The sequence below is a fragment of the Drosophila obscura genome, unplaced genomic scaffold (assembly GCF_018151105.1).
Source record: "Drosophila obscura isolate BZ-5 IFL unplaced genomic scaffold, ASM1815110v1 contig_4, whole genome shotgun sequence".
Taxonomy (NCBI): Eukaryota; Metazoa; Arthropoda; class Insecta; order Diptera; family Drosophilidae; genus Drosophila; species Drosophila obscura.
In genome coordinates this window covers 6650553-6672219 of record NW_024542828.1, presented here as the reverse complement: position 1 = coordinate 6672219, position 21667 = coordinate 6650553, and the positions used below count along the sequence as shown (strand labels likewise).

The following is a 21667-nucleotide window of genomic DNA, read 5'->3' as shown; positions in this document are numbered from 1 at the left end:
TGTTTCCATTCCGTTTGTTTTATTTTTACGTTCGTATTTTCGGTTCGATTCCGTTGCGCTCTTGCGTCTAGTGTTGGTAAACGTAAAGGAAAAAGATACAAAAAAACAGTAATATAAACCACCCCAAGATAAATAATAGTCATTTAGGCTGAACGCAGGCCTGGATGAAAGTTTATGCGAGCGAAAAACTTAACACAGAAGTAAAAATTATTAAAAAATTTTTTTTTTTGTTATTTTTTTTTATATTAGATGTAAATGTCTTTGTCCCCCCTTGCCCGTACACCTTTGCCCCGACAGCAGCTGTGCCCGATTTGAACTAAATTATTAACTCTCAGCATTTGCCATTATCTTTTCTTTTGTTGTGCACACCACCCGCAATCCGAAATAACCATAAAAAAAAAACAACAACAACGAAACCACACAACAACAACAACGACCAACACACACGTGCGCTCACTCGCTCTCTCTCCCTCTCTCGCTCTCGTTACGTTACGTCGTTCCATTTTGTACCCAAACATTTCGACGCAAAATTTATGACAACGACCAACCCAACAACCAACGCACCACCCAACCACCCATCAACCAACCACTCTTGTACCACCCGCTACCACCCCACTACCGATGTACAGTTACGTGACGAGGGCAGCGATGTGGACGGCCTGATACTGACACCGACAGATCATTTATCACCGCCGAGCACCATGTCGCGTATGAGCGACTCGGACACGACGTCCGACTGTGACATCGATGGAATGACGCCGGTGGCCAGCATCTCCTCGATGGGAAGCTCGGCCAGTCCGCCGCCCATGCTAGAGGTAAACAGCAAACAACAACAACAAACCACTGCAACAATAACAATAACAACAATAACTAAAAACAACAACAACAGCTACAACAATACACTGAAAAAACTAAAAAAAAATTAAATCAAATTTATTATTTCTTATATATGTATGTATATAGTACACACACACAGATACACGAAGACAGAAAGTAAATAATGGGAGAAAAAAGAATGTGAAGAAAAGCCAGAAAAACCAACAACAAAAACAGCAACACAAAAACAACCAACAGCAACAATGACAGCAACAAGAGTGAGGACACCTCTCACGCATACAACAAACAGACACAATGGCAAGCAATGGCAAGCAGCTTCCACTTCCACTTTTGGTGGCACTTGAACACTCTGCAGCCACATAGATACAAACACACACACACAGAAACATATGAACTTCCTCTCCCTCACACACATGCATAACGACTGTTGGCTTCGTGTTTTTTTTTTGTTCTGTCTCTCGTTCTGCAAAAGCACAAAAAAAAAATCGAAAAATAGCGAGCAACGTTGTCTAGTTTTGGATGCTCGTATACTTGCTGAGGGTATATCTAAAAGATATATTGTTGGAGTAAATTAAATGGAATTGCAAGCAATACTGAGATCGTTTTTAAAGGAATAGAAACACAGATTTGTACTTCTGCTTCAGTCTACAGATATTGTTGTTCTGATGCTGCAGAGAATGTAGCTTTTTTCGGATTTAATTTTGAGATAAATATCTTCGTTAGATTATTTCAAAATTAAAATAAAATCAGACCAGTAAATCGTAGCACTAATCAAAACAAAACTATGTGGGTTTTATGGCAAACTAAATCCTATGCAGCTGGATTGCGACCATTCGTATAATGATCTACCATGGATTCTTCCACAGATTATCCATAGATACTTCCCACTATAGTTGAACAATTCACAAGATCAGTCCAGCTGTGCTGGATTGGCACTAGTCCCAGTTGAAGCTGCCAAAAATGAGCCAAAATTTCGTACTAGAGAAATAAAAATAAAAAGAAAATTATATAAAAAAATACTAGATACTATTTCATAACTATAAAGATTATATTCTTGCCCAAGCAAAAAAGAGTATCCAAACAGCGAGTGTGCCGTGCGTTTACTTTGTGTGCTTTCAATTGTGTGCTTTAGTTAAGTTTCGCTAGTTTATTATTATTATCTCTCTCGATGTGTGTGCGTGTGTGTGTGCCTCTTTTTTCTAGCTGTATCTCACATATCTCACATATCACACATGCCACGAGCAGCAGCATTCAGCCTCAGACTGAGCCTCTTCAGTGGAGGCCGGGAAACTGGCCATCCATCCGACATACGCACAGCAAAAGACACACAAAGGAGACAAAGGCACAGATATGACACACACACACACACACACATTCATCTGGCATCTGCTCCATCAAAGGACTCCATTGCTGTGCCAGTTCCTGTTCCTGTCAGTTATCAGTTTGCATGCCACTGCAAATGCTACACAGACACAACACAGAGACAGAAACAGACGCAGATACAAATACAGACTCAAACACACACATGCATACATACATACATACATAACTGGTTCATGGTCAGGGACAGAATCAGATACAGACAACAGACAACAAACAGCCAGAGACAGACCCAGGAGACATTTATACACCATCCAACAAATTGTACAAAGTAATTTTTTGTGTTTCATGTTTGTTTTTGTTTGTCATTTGGGTTTCAAGTTTTATTCAAACTAATTGGTGTCGTTGTTTGGTTGTGTGCGTGTGTTAAATTTTTCTCTCTCTCTCTGTGTCTCTAACTCTAACTGTCAGTTCTACTATTCTACTACGCTCTAACTAACCAACTCTATATACCATAAAAATCCCGCTCAAAGTCGAGTTTTGGTCGCGTCTTTTCAGCTAAACGATAACAAAAAAAAAAAAACGAAATTAAAATAATTGTTGCATTTAAGTTGATGAAAGTCTAAGTCTAGTCTAAGAATGTTCTAAGTTAAGTTAATACGTGTAAAACTTTCAAACTTGAGAACACATACTGCCCAAGGGGATCGCGAGGTCTCGAACTCTCTGCCCCTCTATATACTGTCTCAACTTACTCCACTTCCAAGCTCAATCGAACTCCACTTGAAAGCCGCTTATTGCATGCCTCTGTGTAGAGTATCGCTTATGCCTATCCACCCGTATCTGCCACTTATCACCACCCATCGAAAGAAAACATTCATACATATATCCTAAAAGCTTTCCTTGTTGCTTTCACCTTTTGTAGCTTTAAGTGTGTAGCTTTGCGTATACTTGATATGTGTTGATTTGATCTAAAAAGAAAAAAACTCACCAGAGATTAAACCCTAAACACAGACAACCCAGAGACACTCCCACAACCCACAGACTCACACAAACACAAACACAATGTAATATACATGTATGATCCTACCACTCACACACACACACACACACACATATAAATGTCCTGCCCCTCCATGCAATTGACTTTTCCACTCATTTTGAACCATATGTAAATTTCTTGATTATTCTACTCCTTCTTTTTCTCTCGATCTCTCTGTCTCTCACGATAACCCCAACCAACCAACCAACCAACCAACCCAACCAACTACCAACACCCGAACTAAAACCTTTCGTCCCAAACATTCCCCATCCGTAAACGCTTCCGTAATCCGTTCATCCATGATCCAGCTCGATCTAAACGAGCGTCGATCCAGACGCGACATGTCACCGCAGGGCCGCAAACGGGTGGCCGGAATGGTGGCCCGTGATTATCGCACTGTATCTGGCATTGGACAAAGTTATCACAATCAGGTTTGCACCTCCTAAGCTAAATTAACGAACAACAACAACAACAAAAAAAACCACAAATAGAAAAATTGCAAACAAGAAACAGAAAAAAAAACAGAACAGACAAAAAATAAACACTTTCAAGTTAGAAGAGGATTCAGAGCGAAACCAATCCCGCGAACACTTCACACACTCCAAGCAAAACAGAACAGAACAGAACAGAGATCAGTCGAAACAGTCGTAAATGTAGCCATAGCCCGAGTTCTGTTAGTTCGAATCACAGCCAAATAATTACTGCACTTTCGCTACTCTTTAACTCGAAAACTAATTTAACTAATCAACCTACTAATAATCCAAACCAAACCAAACCAAACCATTTCTGCACCTTCATCAATCAGCTCAGCGGCATTCCATGTTTGAAGATTGAAGAAAGTGCGGCCTTTCTGTCTCTCTCGCTCTCTCGTTCTTGCTCTCAATGTATTTTGATTGAACGACTTTTGTGCCTTTCTCTATCGCACTATTATCGTAATTCAGTATTCTACGTATATCCATTATATATATCCAAATATCAATGTTTCAGTAGAAGTTGCAGTAACCAACCAACAAATACACTATCCACCATACATTCTCACACACGCACACATAGTTTGTGCCACTAATACTACTCAACCGAACCACTCACTCACTCACTCACTCACATAAATATGCCTAGTATGTAAGCTCTAATTCAGTGGGGATTGTGACAGGCATGGGATGGAATATGCCTTTTTGGGAGGCACTCTTCCTTTTGTCGGGGTTGCCTGCTTTAGAGCTGCACTAAACTTGATTCTACTTTCCATATGCCCTGCTGACACAACAGGCATCTGCCACGGGCTACTATCGACGCGGCGGCGGCGGTGGAATCGGTGGTAATGGTGTCGGCGGCGGCGGTTCCTCCTGCATGGGACCCGGTGGCATGAGCCTCAGTCAGCGCAGTCATTCGGCGGCACCCAACGACAGCTACCACAGCGGCGGAGTGGGCGGAGCGCCCTCTGGTGGACCAGGCTACGGCTACAGGAGTACCAGTCCGCGTCGAGGCTCATTGTCGCCACCAGACGATCGGTATATAGACTATCCAGTGCTTCCAGTACACGGCTCACCCAACGCACCCTCCGTATATCCGGGCACGGGTCCGGGCCACACAGCCACATCGGCCACACAGCAGCAGAGATTCCAGTCGCGCTCGGCCACAGCCACGCCCACAGGATCGCCAAAGAAGAGGCAACTGCCACAGGTAAATGACAGCAAGCACAGTGCTTTGATCTCGTAATAACTCATCTAATATCTCTGCTTTATTTTAGGTTCCTCAGACGTCTCGTAGCGCCATGCTGCGTGACCGGCTGGGCCAGGACTTTGACGAGCGTCTGGCCTCGGGCAGCCGCTTTGGGCGGCATCGCACACGCCAGCCGCACCATCAGGCCACCTACCGCAGCACTGGCATGGGCGGCTGGGAACGCCACTACACAGGGCTGTCCGACAGCGATCTGCACTCGATGGACGCACGCATGCGACCGCGCCACTCGCTGTCGCCGGACAAGGACTTTATGGGCGAGTTCGGTGACTCCGATATGGAGTCGGTGGTCAGTGTGACGTCCAGTGCGTTCTCCACGCAGTCGGAGCGGCCACGCACCTCGCGGGGACTCAGGTGAGTGGCAGCAGCAACCGCGTTCGCTTCGTTTTAGCCAAGCCAAGACAAAAAAAAAAAAAAATGCTTAAGCCAAGCTAAAAGCAACGCTGCCAAAATTATGCTGAAAATTCCGCTCTGGGCCACGAACACGAACACGAATTGGCGCCACATTCGCTGTTTCTGTTTATTCTTTTTGTGGAGTAGAAGAAGCTACATGCAAATTCCAAAATTTTCCCCTCAATTAGGCTCTGAATTAGTCGATTAGAAGACAGAGCGCTTACCGCCTGTAGACACCAAAAACACACACACAGATACACAACAAAACAAAACAAACAAAAACTAAAACAAAACAAATGCAAGGCAAGGCAAAAAAACATAAAGTTTCTTTTCTGCATTTACTTTTTTGCGTTTACCAACCGACAAATCGAAAAAAAAAAAATAAAAATCAACTCGCTCTCTCAACGCTGTCTCGCCGCTCGCTCTTTATCGCGCGCGTTCTCGCCAATCTCTTTTGTGTTTGAAATGCTTCTCAACACACACGCTTCACACGCCACCCACTCACCAACACTCACCACAAAATAAACCACACACACACACCACATAAACTACGAACCAAAACCAACACGCTGACCTCGGACGTCGATCGTCGTTTCTATTGTATATTTCATAAATATTTTTAACATGAAAATCAACATCCACAAATAACAACAACAAATAAAACATTCCATCGAACCCCACCACCAACCGTTAATCCACTACACGCGCTGAGTGCTGCCTTCCAACCTTCCAACACCGAAACGTATAACACACTCTGCATGACTAATGAACCCCGAACCACGAACACCGAACACGATATAAACCACAACCGATATAAACCACACAACCCCGATATAAACCACCCACCTACCACCACCCGTTACCAAAACCGTTACCGTTACCCGATAAATAACCGATAGCTTCGCCCACAACTGGCGCAATCTCTTTGGCGTTCGCAACAGCTTTTTGGGCGGTGCCAATGGAGGACCCGTAACTGGACTGCGGATGATGCAGCATCCCTTGGATGCAGCCAATCGTGCCAACACCATTGAGGTGGATGACTGCGACTACCTGTCGCATGTTGCTGGTGGCGGCACACAACAGCTGCTGCTGCTGGAGCAGCTGGAGCAACTGCAGCATTTGGCGGCCATGGCGGCCGCAGATTCCCCACCCATTTCGGCGGGACTCGGACTCGGAGTTGGAATGGGTTGTGGGATGGGGATGGGAGCACCGCAACGTGTCCTGGTGACGGACGCGAATAGCGGCGAACTGGTGGAGCAATTCTTTGTGGAGCCGGCGACAGCTGCTGAGGAGACGTCGGTCATTGATCCGCTCGATCCACTCGAACCACTCGATCCTCATGTGCATCTGCATCCGCATTCCGTCTACTATTCGCCTCATTTGTCCTCAGCAGTCACCAACAACCACCATTCGTCATTTCTGACGTCCAACGACATGTTCCAACGACGGCCCAACGGACAGACACCACCCAACTCTGCCTCCGCCTCCGCCTCAGCCTCAGCCTTTGCTCATGCCTATCCGCTGCCGCTGCCACTGCCCAGCTTTGAGCAATTCAAGCGCATTACCACGCCCGTCATGAATCTCTTCCGCAGCTCCTCGCCCATTCCCAATGTCCACGCCCACGCCCATGACCACGCCCACACGGTATCCTCCTCGCCCAGCTCGTACGTGGGCTATGTGCGGGATCATCTGGACAAGAGTTGCAGCCACTGCCAGAACGGCAGCCAGCCGGTGGTGCTATCGACGAACACGGCTCTGGCCATGCCCGGACTGACAATCGGAGCCTGTACGGATCCCTGCTGCCTGGTGGACGCGCATCCGCATCCGCAGCATCAACCGATCGCATACCCGTACAGTGCGGAGCAACTGCTGCGCCGCCCCTCGCTCTCCGCCTCGATGTACCAGCCGAGCAGCTCGGAACCCTCGCTGCCCACCATGGACCCGGCAATGTGCGGCGAGTGCGTCGACCAGCACTTCCTGGGCGGCCTCACCGGCCCCCAGGTGAACCTCGGCGCCGTGCCCACCTATCACGTGCACACGCCTACGCCGACCGCCCATAGGCGAGCCAAGGCGCAGCTGGCGGCGCCTCCGTCGCTGCCCACCCAGTCCGTGCTACGTCTGTCGCGCCAGCTGAGCGAGGACGCCCTGGTGTCCGCCGTGCCCATCTCTGAGTCGACGGCCAGGGCGCAGCCCACCTCGATCCTGAAGAAGCCGAAGCTCGAGCGCCGACGCATGTTCCACGAGGGTCAGTCGCGCTCCCTGGACTACGACGATCTGCACAACAAGAGCTGGGGCCGTCGGCGCATCCGCTACGAGGATGAGGTGGCCCAACACGAGGCGGCCGCCTATCCTTATACCCATTCCTACCCCTATCCCCACTCCTCGACGTCCCCGGCGGAGGGACAGCTGCCCATGTCGCGGCGCTACGGCTCCGAGACGAACATCCGGCAGTCGTACATGGGCGCCAATGTGGATGCCCACAATCCGCTGAGCCACTCGCATTTCCTTGTCACCGACGACAAGATCGTGACCATCACCTACGACTCGGATGTGGGCTGGACCCGCCGTGGCGTCGCCCCATCCCTTTTTCGCGGGCCGCACCGACAGCAGCGGGGAGCCATGTCGCTGGATTTGCAACGGACCAATCAACAGAAGCTCTACGGCCCGGCGGCGCCGTATCTGAAGCGTCGGCGGAATCTGCCACATCCGCCCAGTGCACAGAATGCGCACAATTTCTCGCCCATGGAGGCACGGGACGGTGGATCGACGGGGATGGACTATTCACTGTCGCAGCATGGTGGCGAGCAGCGGGGCGGTCATAATGCAATCGGAATCGGAAACGGTAGCGGGGGCGGGGGCGGTGGTCAACACAACAATATGAACAGTTACAGTAACAGTACCACACTCAACCACCAATCACACCACCAGAATCACACCACAACCACCAACCACCACCACAATAGCCAACAACAACAAGCGAGTAGTGTTAGTGTTAGTCAAAGTCACAACAAAAAAGGGAAAGAAGGCATCGCTATCGGCGGAACGATGGCATCATCGGAGCAACAGACGAAATCTAGTAGTGGGAGCGGTGGTGCAACATCTGCTGCCGCTGCTGGTAATGTCGTCGTCGGTGGTAATAATGCTAATAATGCTTCTTCTTCCTCTTTTGCAAATCCCCCACAACAACATCATGGTGTCGCTAATCAACCAATTACAACAAATGCATCACCCAACACCAACACGAACACCAACATTAACAACTATAACAATTACATGAACAATAACAATAACAACAACAACAACCGTGCCCAATCATCATCAACAACACCACACCAACAACAACAACAACCGAACACAAATTCAACAACAACACCAATGAACACAACAACGAATGACGTTAACAACTTGACTCATGACGCAACAAATCCCACACAACAATTACAACAACAAAATACATGCACAAATCTCATCAACAATACAACAACAACAATCACAAATTCAACAACAACAAACACATCGTCGAATGCAACGAATGCGGCGACAACGACGACGACAACAACGACAACTTCAACAACAACAACAACAACAACAATTGCAACAAATGCTACAACAACTGCCACAAATCCAACAACGAATACAAATACAACAAATAATACGAACGATACAAACGCAACAACAACGAACGATGCGGATGCGGACGCGGATGCTCCGCTCGACGCCATCGACTGGGATGCCATCGATGCCATGTTGGATGACGACTTCAGCGAGTACGACAAGGACAAGAACGGCACTGGGGGCGGTGCCAAATCCACAGAAGGTGGCGCCGAAGGAGAAGATAAAGCTGGTACAATTTTTGTTTTATTCACTCTAAGATCTTGTATCCATTTACTAACCCGATCTCTGCCTGCAGATGGAAGCCAATCGGATACCGCTAATGATCGCAAAAAAGGCGGCACCGTGGACCAGGAACGCTCGCCAAAGGGCGGCAGCGGCATGGGCAAGAAATCCAATTCCACCTCACAGCTGTCCGCAACAGGTAGGACAATTTTGAATCCATTTTTGTGTTTGCGCTCGTTTACAGTTCTCTCGTTCTGTTGCCTTGTGTTTCGTAATCGATATTCAGACAATCAAATCGGACAAGCCAGACAATCAGTCTATCTGTCTGTTAGTCAATCAGTCAATCAATCCGTTATCAGTCGATAGTCAATGCATTGTAGGCTCTAACCGGGAATTATATCCGGTTGATGCAGCATTCCATCGCCGTCTTTTGGTTTCTACACACATTCTTAGATTTATTTTTTTACGTTCCTTACTAACCGTATTTAAGCATTATAACCATTGAAGCTAACCCCCATTGCTATACTAACCGATATCGTAACCAACTACTAAATAATACTAAAAAAAAAAAAAGGGAAAAACAATTAAATAACATATGAAATATATGTATGTATGTATGTGCCGTACTCGAAGGTCGTAAAAGACGTATGGGCTTTGGAAAGAAGGGTAAGAACTCGTTCACGGTGCATCGCAGCGAAGAAGTGCTGCCCGGTGATATCACGCGCGAGCTGCGCGGTGGCGGTGGCGTCGTGGCAGCCGCTGGTGGTGCCAGTGGTGCTGCTGGCGGAGGAGGCGTTGGCGGCGGTGGCCTCTCGCGTGGCTCGTCCTCGGAGGCGGATGCCATTGAGCAGTTTTTCGTCGATGGTGCCGGTGGGGAAAGGTGCGCACAAGTCCAACTTACTCTCTATCTCTATCTATCTATCTTCTAACTCTCTCTCTCTCTAAACTCTAAACTCTATGCTATATACTATCAGTTCTATTTTTCGGTTCACTTATCATTTTTGGTGACTTTCTTTTTGAGTTTTTAGTTGCATTTGTTTTTCGTAAAGAGGAAAATAAGAAAATGGAAGGAAAATCAATGAGAAACGAAAAGCTCATAATGATTAAGATGATGATAAACATTAGTTAGCCCAGAAAACAGTAACATTAACAGTAACAGTATCTGTAACAAATACCAGTAACAGTAACAACAAGAAACACTCCAAGTAAGCCTCCAAAATCCAAGACTCCAAAAAAAAGAAAACTAAAAAAACTCCCTTTAAGCACACAGGATGTCATGCCCTTCTACTCGTAGCTGTAAGAGCTTTTCATCAACTTTTGCTCTCTCTCTCTCTCTTTCTCTGTTTCACTCGCTCTTCTGCTCTTTAATGCTTTTCTGCAAAAAGCTTAATTCAACCAAATGCTCTCTCTCTCTCTCTCTATCTCGCTCTGAAGCTCTGGCGCTGCAGGCATGACAAACTGTACCCTGTAACTGTACCCAGCCTCCTCCTCGTCCTGATTTACTTGATTTATGATTTCCGTTCACCTTGAAACGCAGGCGCAGCAAGACCGGCCAAAAAAAAAACAAAAAAAATAAAAACCAGAACAAAACCCAACCAAAAACCAACAAACCAACAAACAATCCAAAGTCGATACGTATTTTTAGGCTTAACAGGGAATACTCGAATGAAATTCCCATGGCGATGATGCGAGGCACACACCAAAAGCTTTGCCTGGCCACAGTTGCATGCCGCTGAATCGGAGCAAATGCGGCACAACGCAAAGCTTTTGGCTGTGCGACAGACAACAACAACAGCAGCAACAGCACACACTTTTCACGCTCACTGTATTGTGGTGTGTGTGTGTGTGGGGGGGCCACCATTGTATTAGCCCCCATTTTTGCATTTTACTTTCGTAGCGAGATTTGTTTTCTCAAGAATAAAACTTAATTAATTACTAACCCCCCGTTCCAATTTTTAATGCCATTTATCGATAATACTATATTGATTTCTATAATCCCACACATATATCCAACATTTTATACTAGAATTATGTTCGATTTGCATGCATTGAGTTATACCAATACCAATAACTAATACCTGAACTTATACCTAATACCAATATACTCTTAACCACTCGTACTCGACATATATCCAGCTACCTGCCAATCTCTTACAGCCTTCTTCTCTGTATTGCATATTGATATCACTATACTCGTGAAGCTTTCGCATAAACTTAGATACGATCCCCATTTATGTAGCTCGTGTCGTGTCGGGTGCGGTAAGAGTTATTCCAACATTGTTCATACTCGCAGCAGAAGATGATACCCACAGCCACACCCACACCACATACACATCTGTCCAACATTGTTCAACATTATCCAACACTGAACAGATTCGACAGTGTCGACAGACTCAAAACTGAGTTTTAAGCATGCCCGAGGATCTAGATTAAGCTGATACCCGAACCCATGTCAACGAACTAATGTTTATCATCTGTTTCCTACAAGATTTTTCTTCAGTTTTATTTTATTTTGCGAAATCAATTTGGATATATCTATTACATACATAAAAAAAAAAAAAACATATATATACAGGGAGCTCTGTCACAGAAAGTCAACAGCCATGCCATCCAACAAAACAACAACAACAATCAACAACTAACACACATTAAAAGCTCACCACAACAAGAACAACAAACTACAAAATTACAAACAACAAACAAAGCGCAGCATAGCATCCACCAAAATGAATCATCTGAGAATTTGCCAAACAATACAGCAACCAAATTCGCATTGCATTCAACCAGCGATACCAGATACCAAGTGCATCACCAGATATATAATAAAAATACTCTATAAAAATTAGAAGAACACATCCAAGCAAAGAACTCTTTAGTGGACCGAGCTGGCGGAGGCCCAACTGGGAATCGATGCCAGTTCTTTCAATTGCAACAAAATGCAAAAAAAAAAAAAACAATCAATCAATCACCCTGCAAAAAGTAGCCAATGAGTAAATGTTTTAAGTTGCGCCACTGATTTTTGATGATTTCGCCAATATATTAATATATATATATACATATAGGATAATGTATATTTAGTCTATAATGTTCTATGTTCTTAACTATATTCAGTTTCTCGTTCTCGCTTTATTTTTACTCTTATATTTTTGTACAATTTAAATTTACGTTTAAGACTCTTCTCTGTGGCTTTGATTTCTGTACAGTTATTTCGCTACTTCTACGGGTGCCAGCTTCGATTACGATTACGATTACTAATTCGATTTCGATGTAGATTCGGATCCGGTTTCCAAGAGCCCAACGTCGATGATAGTCCCCCAGTGCCAGCGTCGCAATCTCACTTCACTATGCATTGCTGCAGTTTGTTCGCTTTTAAGTTTCGATACGATACGATAACGAAACACACCCTTTTGTATATATATATATATCTGTACCATATGCCACCACACATACGAGTAGTATATATGTATCAATATATATGTCAATATATATATATATATCTATATATGTATAAATATATCGTTGTTTCCGACAGAACAAGAGCAGTATCAGGCACAGTATTCAGGCAGCTCGACTAGCTCCGCTAGTCAGCACCATCATATCACACTACCACCACCACATCCATATTACCAACGGCAGTCGCGTGGCTCGGCGGGCAGCATCCAGCGATCGGTGGAGGTGCCGCCGGTGCTCTCAGTGACCCGTTACAGTGCCGGCAGTATACACTCGATATCTAGCTCCGAGGGTTCATCGTAAGTTTTCCCGTTCAACTGTTCGGCATAACGATAGCAATTAAAATTAAATTTCCATCAACCAAAAAAAAATATCTACATATTAAGAAATTGACAAACTCTCCTCTCCATCTCTCTCAACTTTGCCTGTGCCTCTTCTCTTACTCTCTCTCTCTCTCTCTCTGTGTGACTCTCTCCTCCAACTCTAATAAATTAAACTGTTTTTTCGATTGGCTTTTGTATATGGTAATCTATGTCGCGTTCCTAACTATAATTTTACTATAACTCTTACACTCTCTCTCCACTCTCTCTCTCGCCTTCAATATTATCCTATAACTCTCTTTGTGTCCTTTCTTTGCCGTCATCTTAATTGTTGTCTATGTGAGCCTTAAAAAGCCGTTGAAAGCGAGAGCCTGCATTTCCGTATACCCTACTATATTTTCTCTTAAATGTATTCCACGTAATTTTGCTTTAGTTTCGTTTTGATTCTCTTCCACTACTTCTTTGTGTATTTTTCTGTAACCACGTGATTTAATCTTGATTTAATCTTTTTGATTTTGCAGCAATATCTATATATATATGTATATGTATATAAGAAAGTTATTCTCACCTCTCGATGTGTGTGTGTGTGTCCGTGTAAATAAAAGACAACTGTCGAGTACTTAGAGTACGATTTAGACCTAGGCACCTAGACCTTTACAGCACTGTGGCTCTTTATAGGGTACTTGCCCACCCACCTCCTCCTCTTCCAAAACAAAGAATAGACCTTCCATCTCTTGGGGAAGATCTTATAGACGCTTAATCCAAGCGTCTCCCACTTCCAGCTAGTTTTAGTACCTTCTCTGCACTTTTGCTCCTGGGAACGCTTCGAACGCTTGCATGCCACCATCTCGTATTGCGATCTGTGACCCTCTACTTGTCTCTGCCTCTCCCTTTCTCTCTCTCCTTTTGCACCGCCACAACCACCTGTCACCCAACCACCCAAAACACTCAGCCACACTTTCAGAACACAAACAGATGCAGTCGCACCAAACCACCAAACCACCAACCACCACCAACCAACCACCAACAACAAACTACAACTACATTTAACTGTCTTTCTACAACTCCCTGTGTATAAGAGTTATTTCTTTCTTGACAAATTTGTTGTGAATTATTATGATCTCTTATTTAAATGATCTCCAAATGAGAGAGAGGTTGACCTCTAGCTATTAGAAACCGCCACCACGAATCAATACTAATACTATACTCTTTACACAATACTCCCATCCTGCGTCATGCCCTACCCTACCACCCCCCAAACTGAAAACATACAGATTCTCTCCCTCGTTGCGCAATGATGGAGCCCTCAATGAGTTTGTCGAGGGCCTGGGACCAGGACAACTGGTGGGTCGCCAGGTGCTGGGTGCACCCTCACTGGGCGACATTCAGCTATCGATGTGCCATCAAAAGGGCTTTCTAGAGGTGGAGGTCATACGAGCCAGAGGATTGACGGTACGTTTTAAATAATCACCTTCACCCAATGAGAAAACCCATAATAATAATAATGGATTATTTCTATGTAGCAAAAACCCTCATCGAAGATGCTGCCCGCTCCGTATGTGAAGGTGTATCTGGTGTCGGGAAAGAACTGTGTGGACAAGATGAAGACATCGACGGCGCGTCGCACCCTGGATCCGCTCTACCAGCAGCAGTTGGTGTTCAAGCACTCCTACGCTGGTTGCATACTCCAGGCGAGACTCTTTGAAATATATATATTTCAAATCAATTTGCAATCGAACTAATCGTTTTTGGCACTCGTCTTTTAGATAACCGTTTGGGGCGACTACGGGCGCATCGAGAAGAAAGTGTTTATGGGCGTTGCTCAGATAATGCTCGACGATCTGAATCTGTCAAATATCGTGATCGGCTGGTATAAGCTCTTTGGCACCACCTCACTGGTCAGTTGTTCTAACATAGGTTTAGGCTCTAGGCGCTCATCTTTAGCCTCACTCGATTCACTCAAACTCTAGGATTTAGCGAAACATCTGCGAACTAAATTCGAAACGTACAAATACCAAATGCAACTTAGCTAGAACTTGCACTAGCAAGTGGTTAAAAAAAAGCACATTTGCATTATTTATGATATTTATATATAAAAAGAAACCCAATGATACCCACACGCCAGACACAAAATATATATTTGCATACGTATGTCTCGACATTTAGTTTCGTATTGATCGTAATGTGCAAAGTAAACCAAGTAAACAATTTACCAACAACATTAACCAGCAACTTAAATTAAACAATTTGTAGAGTAGTCAAATCACACAAAAAACAAACACCTGTAAAATCAGCAGATCAAAATCAAGCGATTGATTCGATAAAAACAACTAAACAAAATAATATCGATAAAATAGTGAACATTTTCAAATGCATTTGTTTTTAGTTAGCAAATATCTACATACTACATATACTATAATATAATGACACAGCCACACGCACTCCTGTAAATGAAACGCTTGTTATATTCACACACACAGACACCGAAACACCCACAAACACCACAACCATGAGGCCAACAACAACAACAACTTCCACAACAACAACCAGAACAAGAACAACAGCAATTTGCATTGTATGCTGAAAAGTGTAAATGAAACAAAAATAATGTTGATCGCAACCAAAATCAAAATCAAAAATGAAATATATATACATATATATATATCCTCTCTCGCAAAAGTCACCATATAAATCTACCGTTACTACAACGTAGCTTTCACATAGACTCGTTCAATACTCATATAGGTATGTTTCTCTATCCCCGAACTACCCAACCACAAACCAAAATACAATCGAATTACTCGTAGAAACCAACTCACATTCTCACAACCATTTTGTTAAGCATTTTCCTAGTGCATGCCCCCCGTAGATGATTTTAAACAAGAAAATATATAAAATAAAATATATATATTCTCCATTCGATTATCATTTGATAGCCACAACTGAATGGTCAGTAAAGTGGTGCATCATTGCTCACAGCACACACACACACACAATAACACACTACTATTACATACATATATAAAATGGCAAATCATGGCTAACAATAAATAGCATACATACAATATACATAAAACTATAAACTAGCTTTTGCTTAGGCTAGCGCTATTTAACAACTAATATTCTCTAATGAAAAAGAAGTTCTATAAATTGTAAATCAATTTTGAAAAACTGCCACACCAGGGTCGTCCGATTGTTTGGGCCGGTGAATCAGTCATAATGGAGGAGCCGGGTGAATAACACTTTCCAACACTAACAACACCAAAACCAACTACAACAACAACAACAATAAAAACAACAACAACTACAACAACAACAACCACAACGAAAACACTTTAAGCACCCAAGCACAATTCCAATTCCAAAGCGAACTCAAAACTGAACTGAATTCAGTAAGTGAATAACCTCCAATACAATACAATTCCAATGGCGTCTTCTGCTTACACACTCTCTAGTGCGCTAGTCCCAACACACATTCTGCCACTTTGCCATTTTACAACACACTGAATTAGAAAATGAAAAAAAGGAAAAAATACACACACATTTTTAAACTAAACCGATTAAAACAGAAAACAAAACCATATATAAACCCAGTTAATACACGTCCAAAAAAAAAACAACAAAAACAATTAACAGCCAACAAACATTTCGCTGTGTGTCAGGCATGTGTGACTAATATATTTGTGAATTTTTTCATCCCAATTCTTACAGTAACCCTTGCAAAGAGCTGCCAGCCAGGCAGCCAAATAGCAAAGGACCAAGGTCAGCCTGCAGCAGCGGAAGCAATGCGGCCGCCGCCCGATGATCCCCATTCGTCATGTTGCTGGCCCAAGCTAAGTCCAAATCAGTAATTTTTTCTATTCTACAAACAAAGGAGAGGAGGATTTCCAAAGAAAATAAATTAACCAAAAAACGAGAAAACCAAAAACGAGAAAAAAAGAGAAAATATCTAATTTTTGTAAGTCATGAAAACAAATGCATTTAACGAACCGAGAAACGAGAACCGAGAACACAGTAAAATGATTGAAACGTAACTATGGAAAACAGATACAAGATAGATATACATATATGTATATATACGAGGTCATATATATTATATACATACATATAAACATACATATATAATGGATAACATTTGACAAAAAAAGGATACTTGTAAATTATGCATATTTAAATTAATTTTTACTACACACCTAAGATCACTATTATTTTCGTAATACGATTAATACGTTTATTATTACTTAACAAAAAACTATTATTGATAAACGAGAAGGAGCAGAAAACCAATAACCGAAAACCAAAGAGAAATTATGTAAGGAGAGAAAGTTCAAGTGCTGTCAGTCATGCCTAAGCCAACGCTTAAGCTTGAGCAGCGTGCGGAAAGGAAATATAAAATGTTTAATAAATAATTAGCTAAATCTAAATCGAATATCTGTAGAAGATTTTCAGACGATGCGATGGCAGTTATTTAAGTATATATACATACATATATATATATATATATATATTAATATAAATCTATATATATATATAAATATATTTACAGTTTAAGCAAGCAAAGAACCACTAACACTTAAATAAGCCTAACTTACGATTAAACCTAAACTTAAAGTTCAAGTTTAAGGTTTGGGTAACTACAAAAACGGGAGATTAATTCTAGAGATATGTATATGATGAGATGAATATGTATTAATCGAACAACAACCACAAATATTTACCAAGCGAGAGATGAGCAAGTTTAACTTAATACAAATTCTCAACTTAAGCTGTACATAGGATCAATCCACACACACACAGCATAGACACACGTTGCATAGACACACCACATCCGGACATTCGATTGTCGATTGTCGTTCTTTATAGGCTTAATGGAAATTATTTAGCTCTGCGCTCCGGCAAAAACTCCGCAGCAACCCCAAAATGTGCGAGTTTTTGCCGGCTAGCGATGGGCACACACACACACACACACATACACACAGCTATGTATCATATAATTTAAACTAGAGCAATGAGAAACTCTCTCTCTCGATCGGTCTCTCTATCTTTCTATATAGACACATACTATCAAATACTATAACGCGATTTTGTTGTAGCTAGCCGCGCTTCCCCTTTTCACGCTTCTAGAGAATCGCTATAGAATCCGTTTGCGCCGCTGACTCGGTTCCAATCAATTTGCCTCGAACAAAACGCATCAAGTACCTTCAAGTTAATAGTGTGAGCTGTAAAAATCGTTACCTGCTTGCCAAAGACACATACATTACAACATACATTAACACATAGCGTCGTAACACATTAGCATAAATGGAAAAGTAATAGGAAAAAATGGAATAGAGAAAGGAGAAAAACCAAAGATAGTTTGCAAATTAATATTACATTTATAGTTTGAGAGATACTCCATTGTCGTTCTTTTGGTGCAACATTTTGCAATGCATTCCCAGAGGGGAGGAGACACCGCAATTGGTTCACTTTAAAGGAAACATATCACAGGCCTGTGACAAACAGACAGACAGACAAACAGACAGAGTGATGGATGGGAGCAGTTTACTTTTATACATACATATATAGTGTACTCGTATTAGGACTATAGTCAAGCAAATATATAAATAATATATATACGAGAAACGTAGCTATTGTTCCTATCCAGTAATTTAATGTTCGTTCTTTTTGCTTCACTCATGGCTACGGATATTAATTTGAACCTTTCCGTCCATTCATTCAGCTTTCAACACACAACAAGATAAAGTTAAATATATAATACATACATTGCATACAGGTGCATATCCATCCAAGCTGCAGCCTCCTATATCAGAACTACGACAACTACAGAGATACGTAAACAATTGCCAAATCACGCAGGGGAGAATGCATTCAAAATGTTGCTACAAAAAAAAAAACAAGAACAGAGGAAAACCACACATTAAGAGGAAAGTCAGAAGATGAAGAAAAGAAGAAGAAGAAAAAACTACCAGCGAGGTTTCCAGCAACTAATTATACGATATATAAATCAAATCAGAGATACATACCTACAAAAAACAAGCATACAGACATTATAGATAATCAGATTTGTACACTCCACTCCGATAGACACGAACTTCATACAAACTATTCTATGATAAAACTCTCTCTCTATCTCTATCTTTATCTTTGTATTGTTTCCACTGCTCTCCTTCAGAAAAAACATTCGAAGTTGCTTTAATTAATCAGCAAACCAGCAAAGTATATGAACAGGAAGTGCAAAAGAACGGCGGCAAGAGCCGAAGTTGAAATGCTCTTTCCGTTTACAATTGGAATGATAGGGAATTTTATAGGAAAAACAATTAAGTTTACACTTCCTGAGATACAGTTGCGGAAAGGACATTTTCTTCGTTGAGACATAAAAAGAAAATTCTTATTAGAATTCCTCTAGAATTCGTTACATTTAAGTCACACAAATGACAAAAGCATATAGAAAATGTTACTGAAGCAAATGAAGATATATTACGGCAAGTTATTTCAAGGGCAACCAAAAAACAACAAGAAACAAAACAGAACAAAACAAAAATGCTATCTACACAACAACCACAAGAACAACAGAAGAATATATCATTTATTGCAAATGTTGAACACAAAATTGATTAGGAGGCAGGGGCCAGCGCTCGCTGGGCGCTCTGGATACCTTGTATTGTATTTTAATATCTCGACAACAATCGAAGGTCGAGAAACGACAATAAACTGTGAAAAGAATATGTAAAAAACAAAAACAAAAAACAAAAACAAAACCAAAAAACTAAAATTATATTATTAACAAAGATTTGCAGAGAAGGCATTATTAATATTGATGAACACAGAAACTTGAATTGTGTAAAACTAAAAACTAAAGAGAAAATCTTTAATGAAAAGCAACATTTAAATAACAAAACAAAGGAAAATTCATTAAAAATTGTTTTCTAATAAAGCAGAAAATGGCGTTTCATTTCCCCATGGAGGTCCCCCAGCATTGTAATGGAAAACTCGCAAATATTTTGGGGTTTCACATAAAGCGGTGGTATTTCTTTATTTACCATTGATAAACCATTTAATCCATATATAGTATGTATAAATAATTTAAACATTTATGCATTTATTGATTTACCATATTAAATATATTTAGATGCGTTTATCCGTGTGCCATATCGGGTATTTGGGTTTAACCTTACTATCATTTACAAGTTTCGCTCGCTTATACAACAAATTCGACCCAAGATACAATTATACGTAATAATTAAATTGGTGTAATTTTTCTGTATGCAATACTTAGTACTTTTACTTTTATTTTAGGGTATTTCATATTAATTAACTTTTAATTGAATTAGGAAATTATGTTACAAAAGTTTCTCGTTTGCTTTAACGTTGCTATCCCGTTTATTTTAGTGCGTTTCTCAAAGGAACCAAAGTTAAAGACGATATACTAAACTAAATTATGGCCTATTCTCTATCGTATCAATGCATTGGATTTCTAATGATTTGATTTTTGGGGGTGTCTTGCATAGGTTCTGGTGTATGTGAGTGCCTTTCAAATTGTTTTATAACACTAATCAGTCTTTATAACGAAAATTAATACGATCGGCCTATCGAATACTCTACAATGATGGTGTGCGCGTGCTGTCTAAGAGTTATCTTGAACAATTATGCAAAGCTCGATCCCTCCTCCTTTAACAACAGTTCCGAGTGAAGGTCCTTAGTCAGGACATCAGAGGTTTGTATATCCGGTCTCAAAAACTCAAAGGCAAGCCGAATTTTCTGGCTCGGACGAGAAATGGCGGATTTACAGACATTAAACGCTAAAAGGAGAATATCCTTATTGTCCTTGATTGCCAAACGATCGGGTATATTCTCCCGATCACAATAATACCTGGCAACCCCTGATCAGCAGAGATATAGGGTAGCTTTAGCGATTTAATTAATAATCGAGTACAAAATACCGATAAAAGGCAATATCCTTATTGTCCTTGAAGAAAATCTGAGTGCAACCGATCGGGCATATTCTCGCGAACACGAGAAGGCGCGGCACTTCCAAATCGGAACAGGAAAGTAAGTATGCCATAGTAAGTATGGGGGAAAAATATCCTTTGTCCTTGGTAAGAACTCCATCCATTCTTCCAATTGCAGGAAGCCATCGATCAGGACACAAATAACGGAGAAAACAAAAACCAAACTGGCCTGTTGTAATTTGTTTTTTTTTATAGTATTTTGTACTACAAAAGTTTTTGTTATTGTTGTGCAACAAAAGTTCTCGTTTAAAATTAATGGCGTTCCAAACCAGGGTTTTTTCAATTTTTAGATTTTCAGTCGAAAAGAAAAAAGGAGACAAATTGTGTTGCATACTTTTAGCTACCATATTATTAAAAATCATAGCATACTTTTGGGGTTGAACAAATTTTTAAAAAAAAATTTGAAAAGTAGCTTTCTGCTGATTTCTGTTCGCCTGGTACTCGGTCGAAAATTTCTTCGTTTTCGCCATCTGGCTGCTGAATTTTGTTGTTTTTTTCGTTTGCCTATATCTCGACTATTTATGGGCCGATCTGGGCGTGGCATGTCTTTCTGTGATCGGGAGAGTCCTGCCAATTTATTGGAAATCGAAAAAGGACGAAAAGGACATTTTTAACGGTTTTGGCAAAAAGTATCCTGTTATCCTTTTTTTGGGTGCTAATCGATTGGCAGGACTCTCCCGATCACAAACAGACATGCCATGCCCAGATCGGCCCATAAATAGTCG

At 41.9% G+C, this 21667-nt stretch overlaps 1 protein-coding gene across 19 annotated transcripts in view; it reads left to right on the top strand.

Annotated features, from left to right (window-relative positions):
- Window positions 1–19835, top strand: part of LOC111065723 (regulating synaptic membrane exocytosis protein 2) — a 40121-nt gene extending 20286 nt beyond the window's left edge. For 4 of the 19 annotated variants that reach the window (XM_041595065.1, XM_041595060.1, XM_041595069.1 and 1 more), the window contains 4 exons: window positions 4463–4876; window positions 4944–5287; window positions 6268–9170; window positions 9237–9911. In XM_041595065.1, coding sequence (XP_041450999.1) covers window positions 4463–4876; window positions 4944–5287; window positions 6268–9170; window positions 9237–9529 — 3954 coding nt within the window. In that variant the 3' untranslated portion in view covers window positions 9530–9911. Of the gene's footprint in view, window positions 1–629; window positions 816–3504; window positions 3628–4462; window positions 4877–4943; window positions 5288–6225; window positions 9171–9236; window positions 10044–12695; window positions 12913–14207; window positions 14386–14456; window positions 14625–14699; window positions 15392–16116; window positions 16326–16644 lie in introns of those variants that run through there. The other 15 variants (XM_041595063.1, XM_041595062.1, XM_041595061.1 and 12 more) reach the window with 10 other exon arrangements.
- Window positions 19836–21667: the final 1832 nt, after the last annotated feature.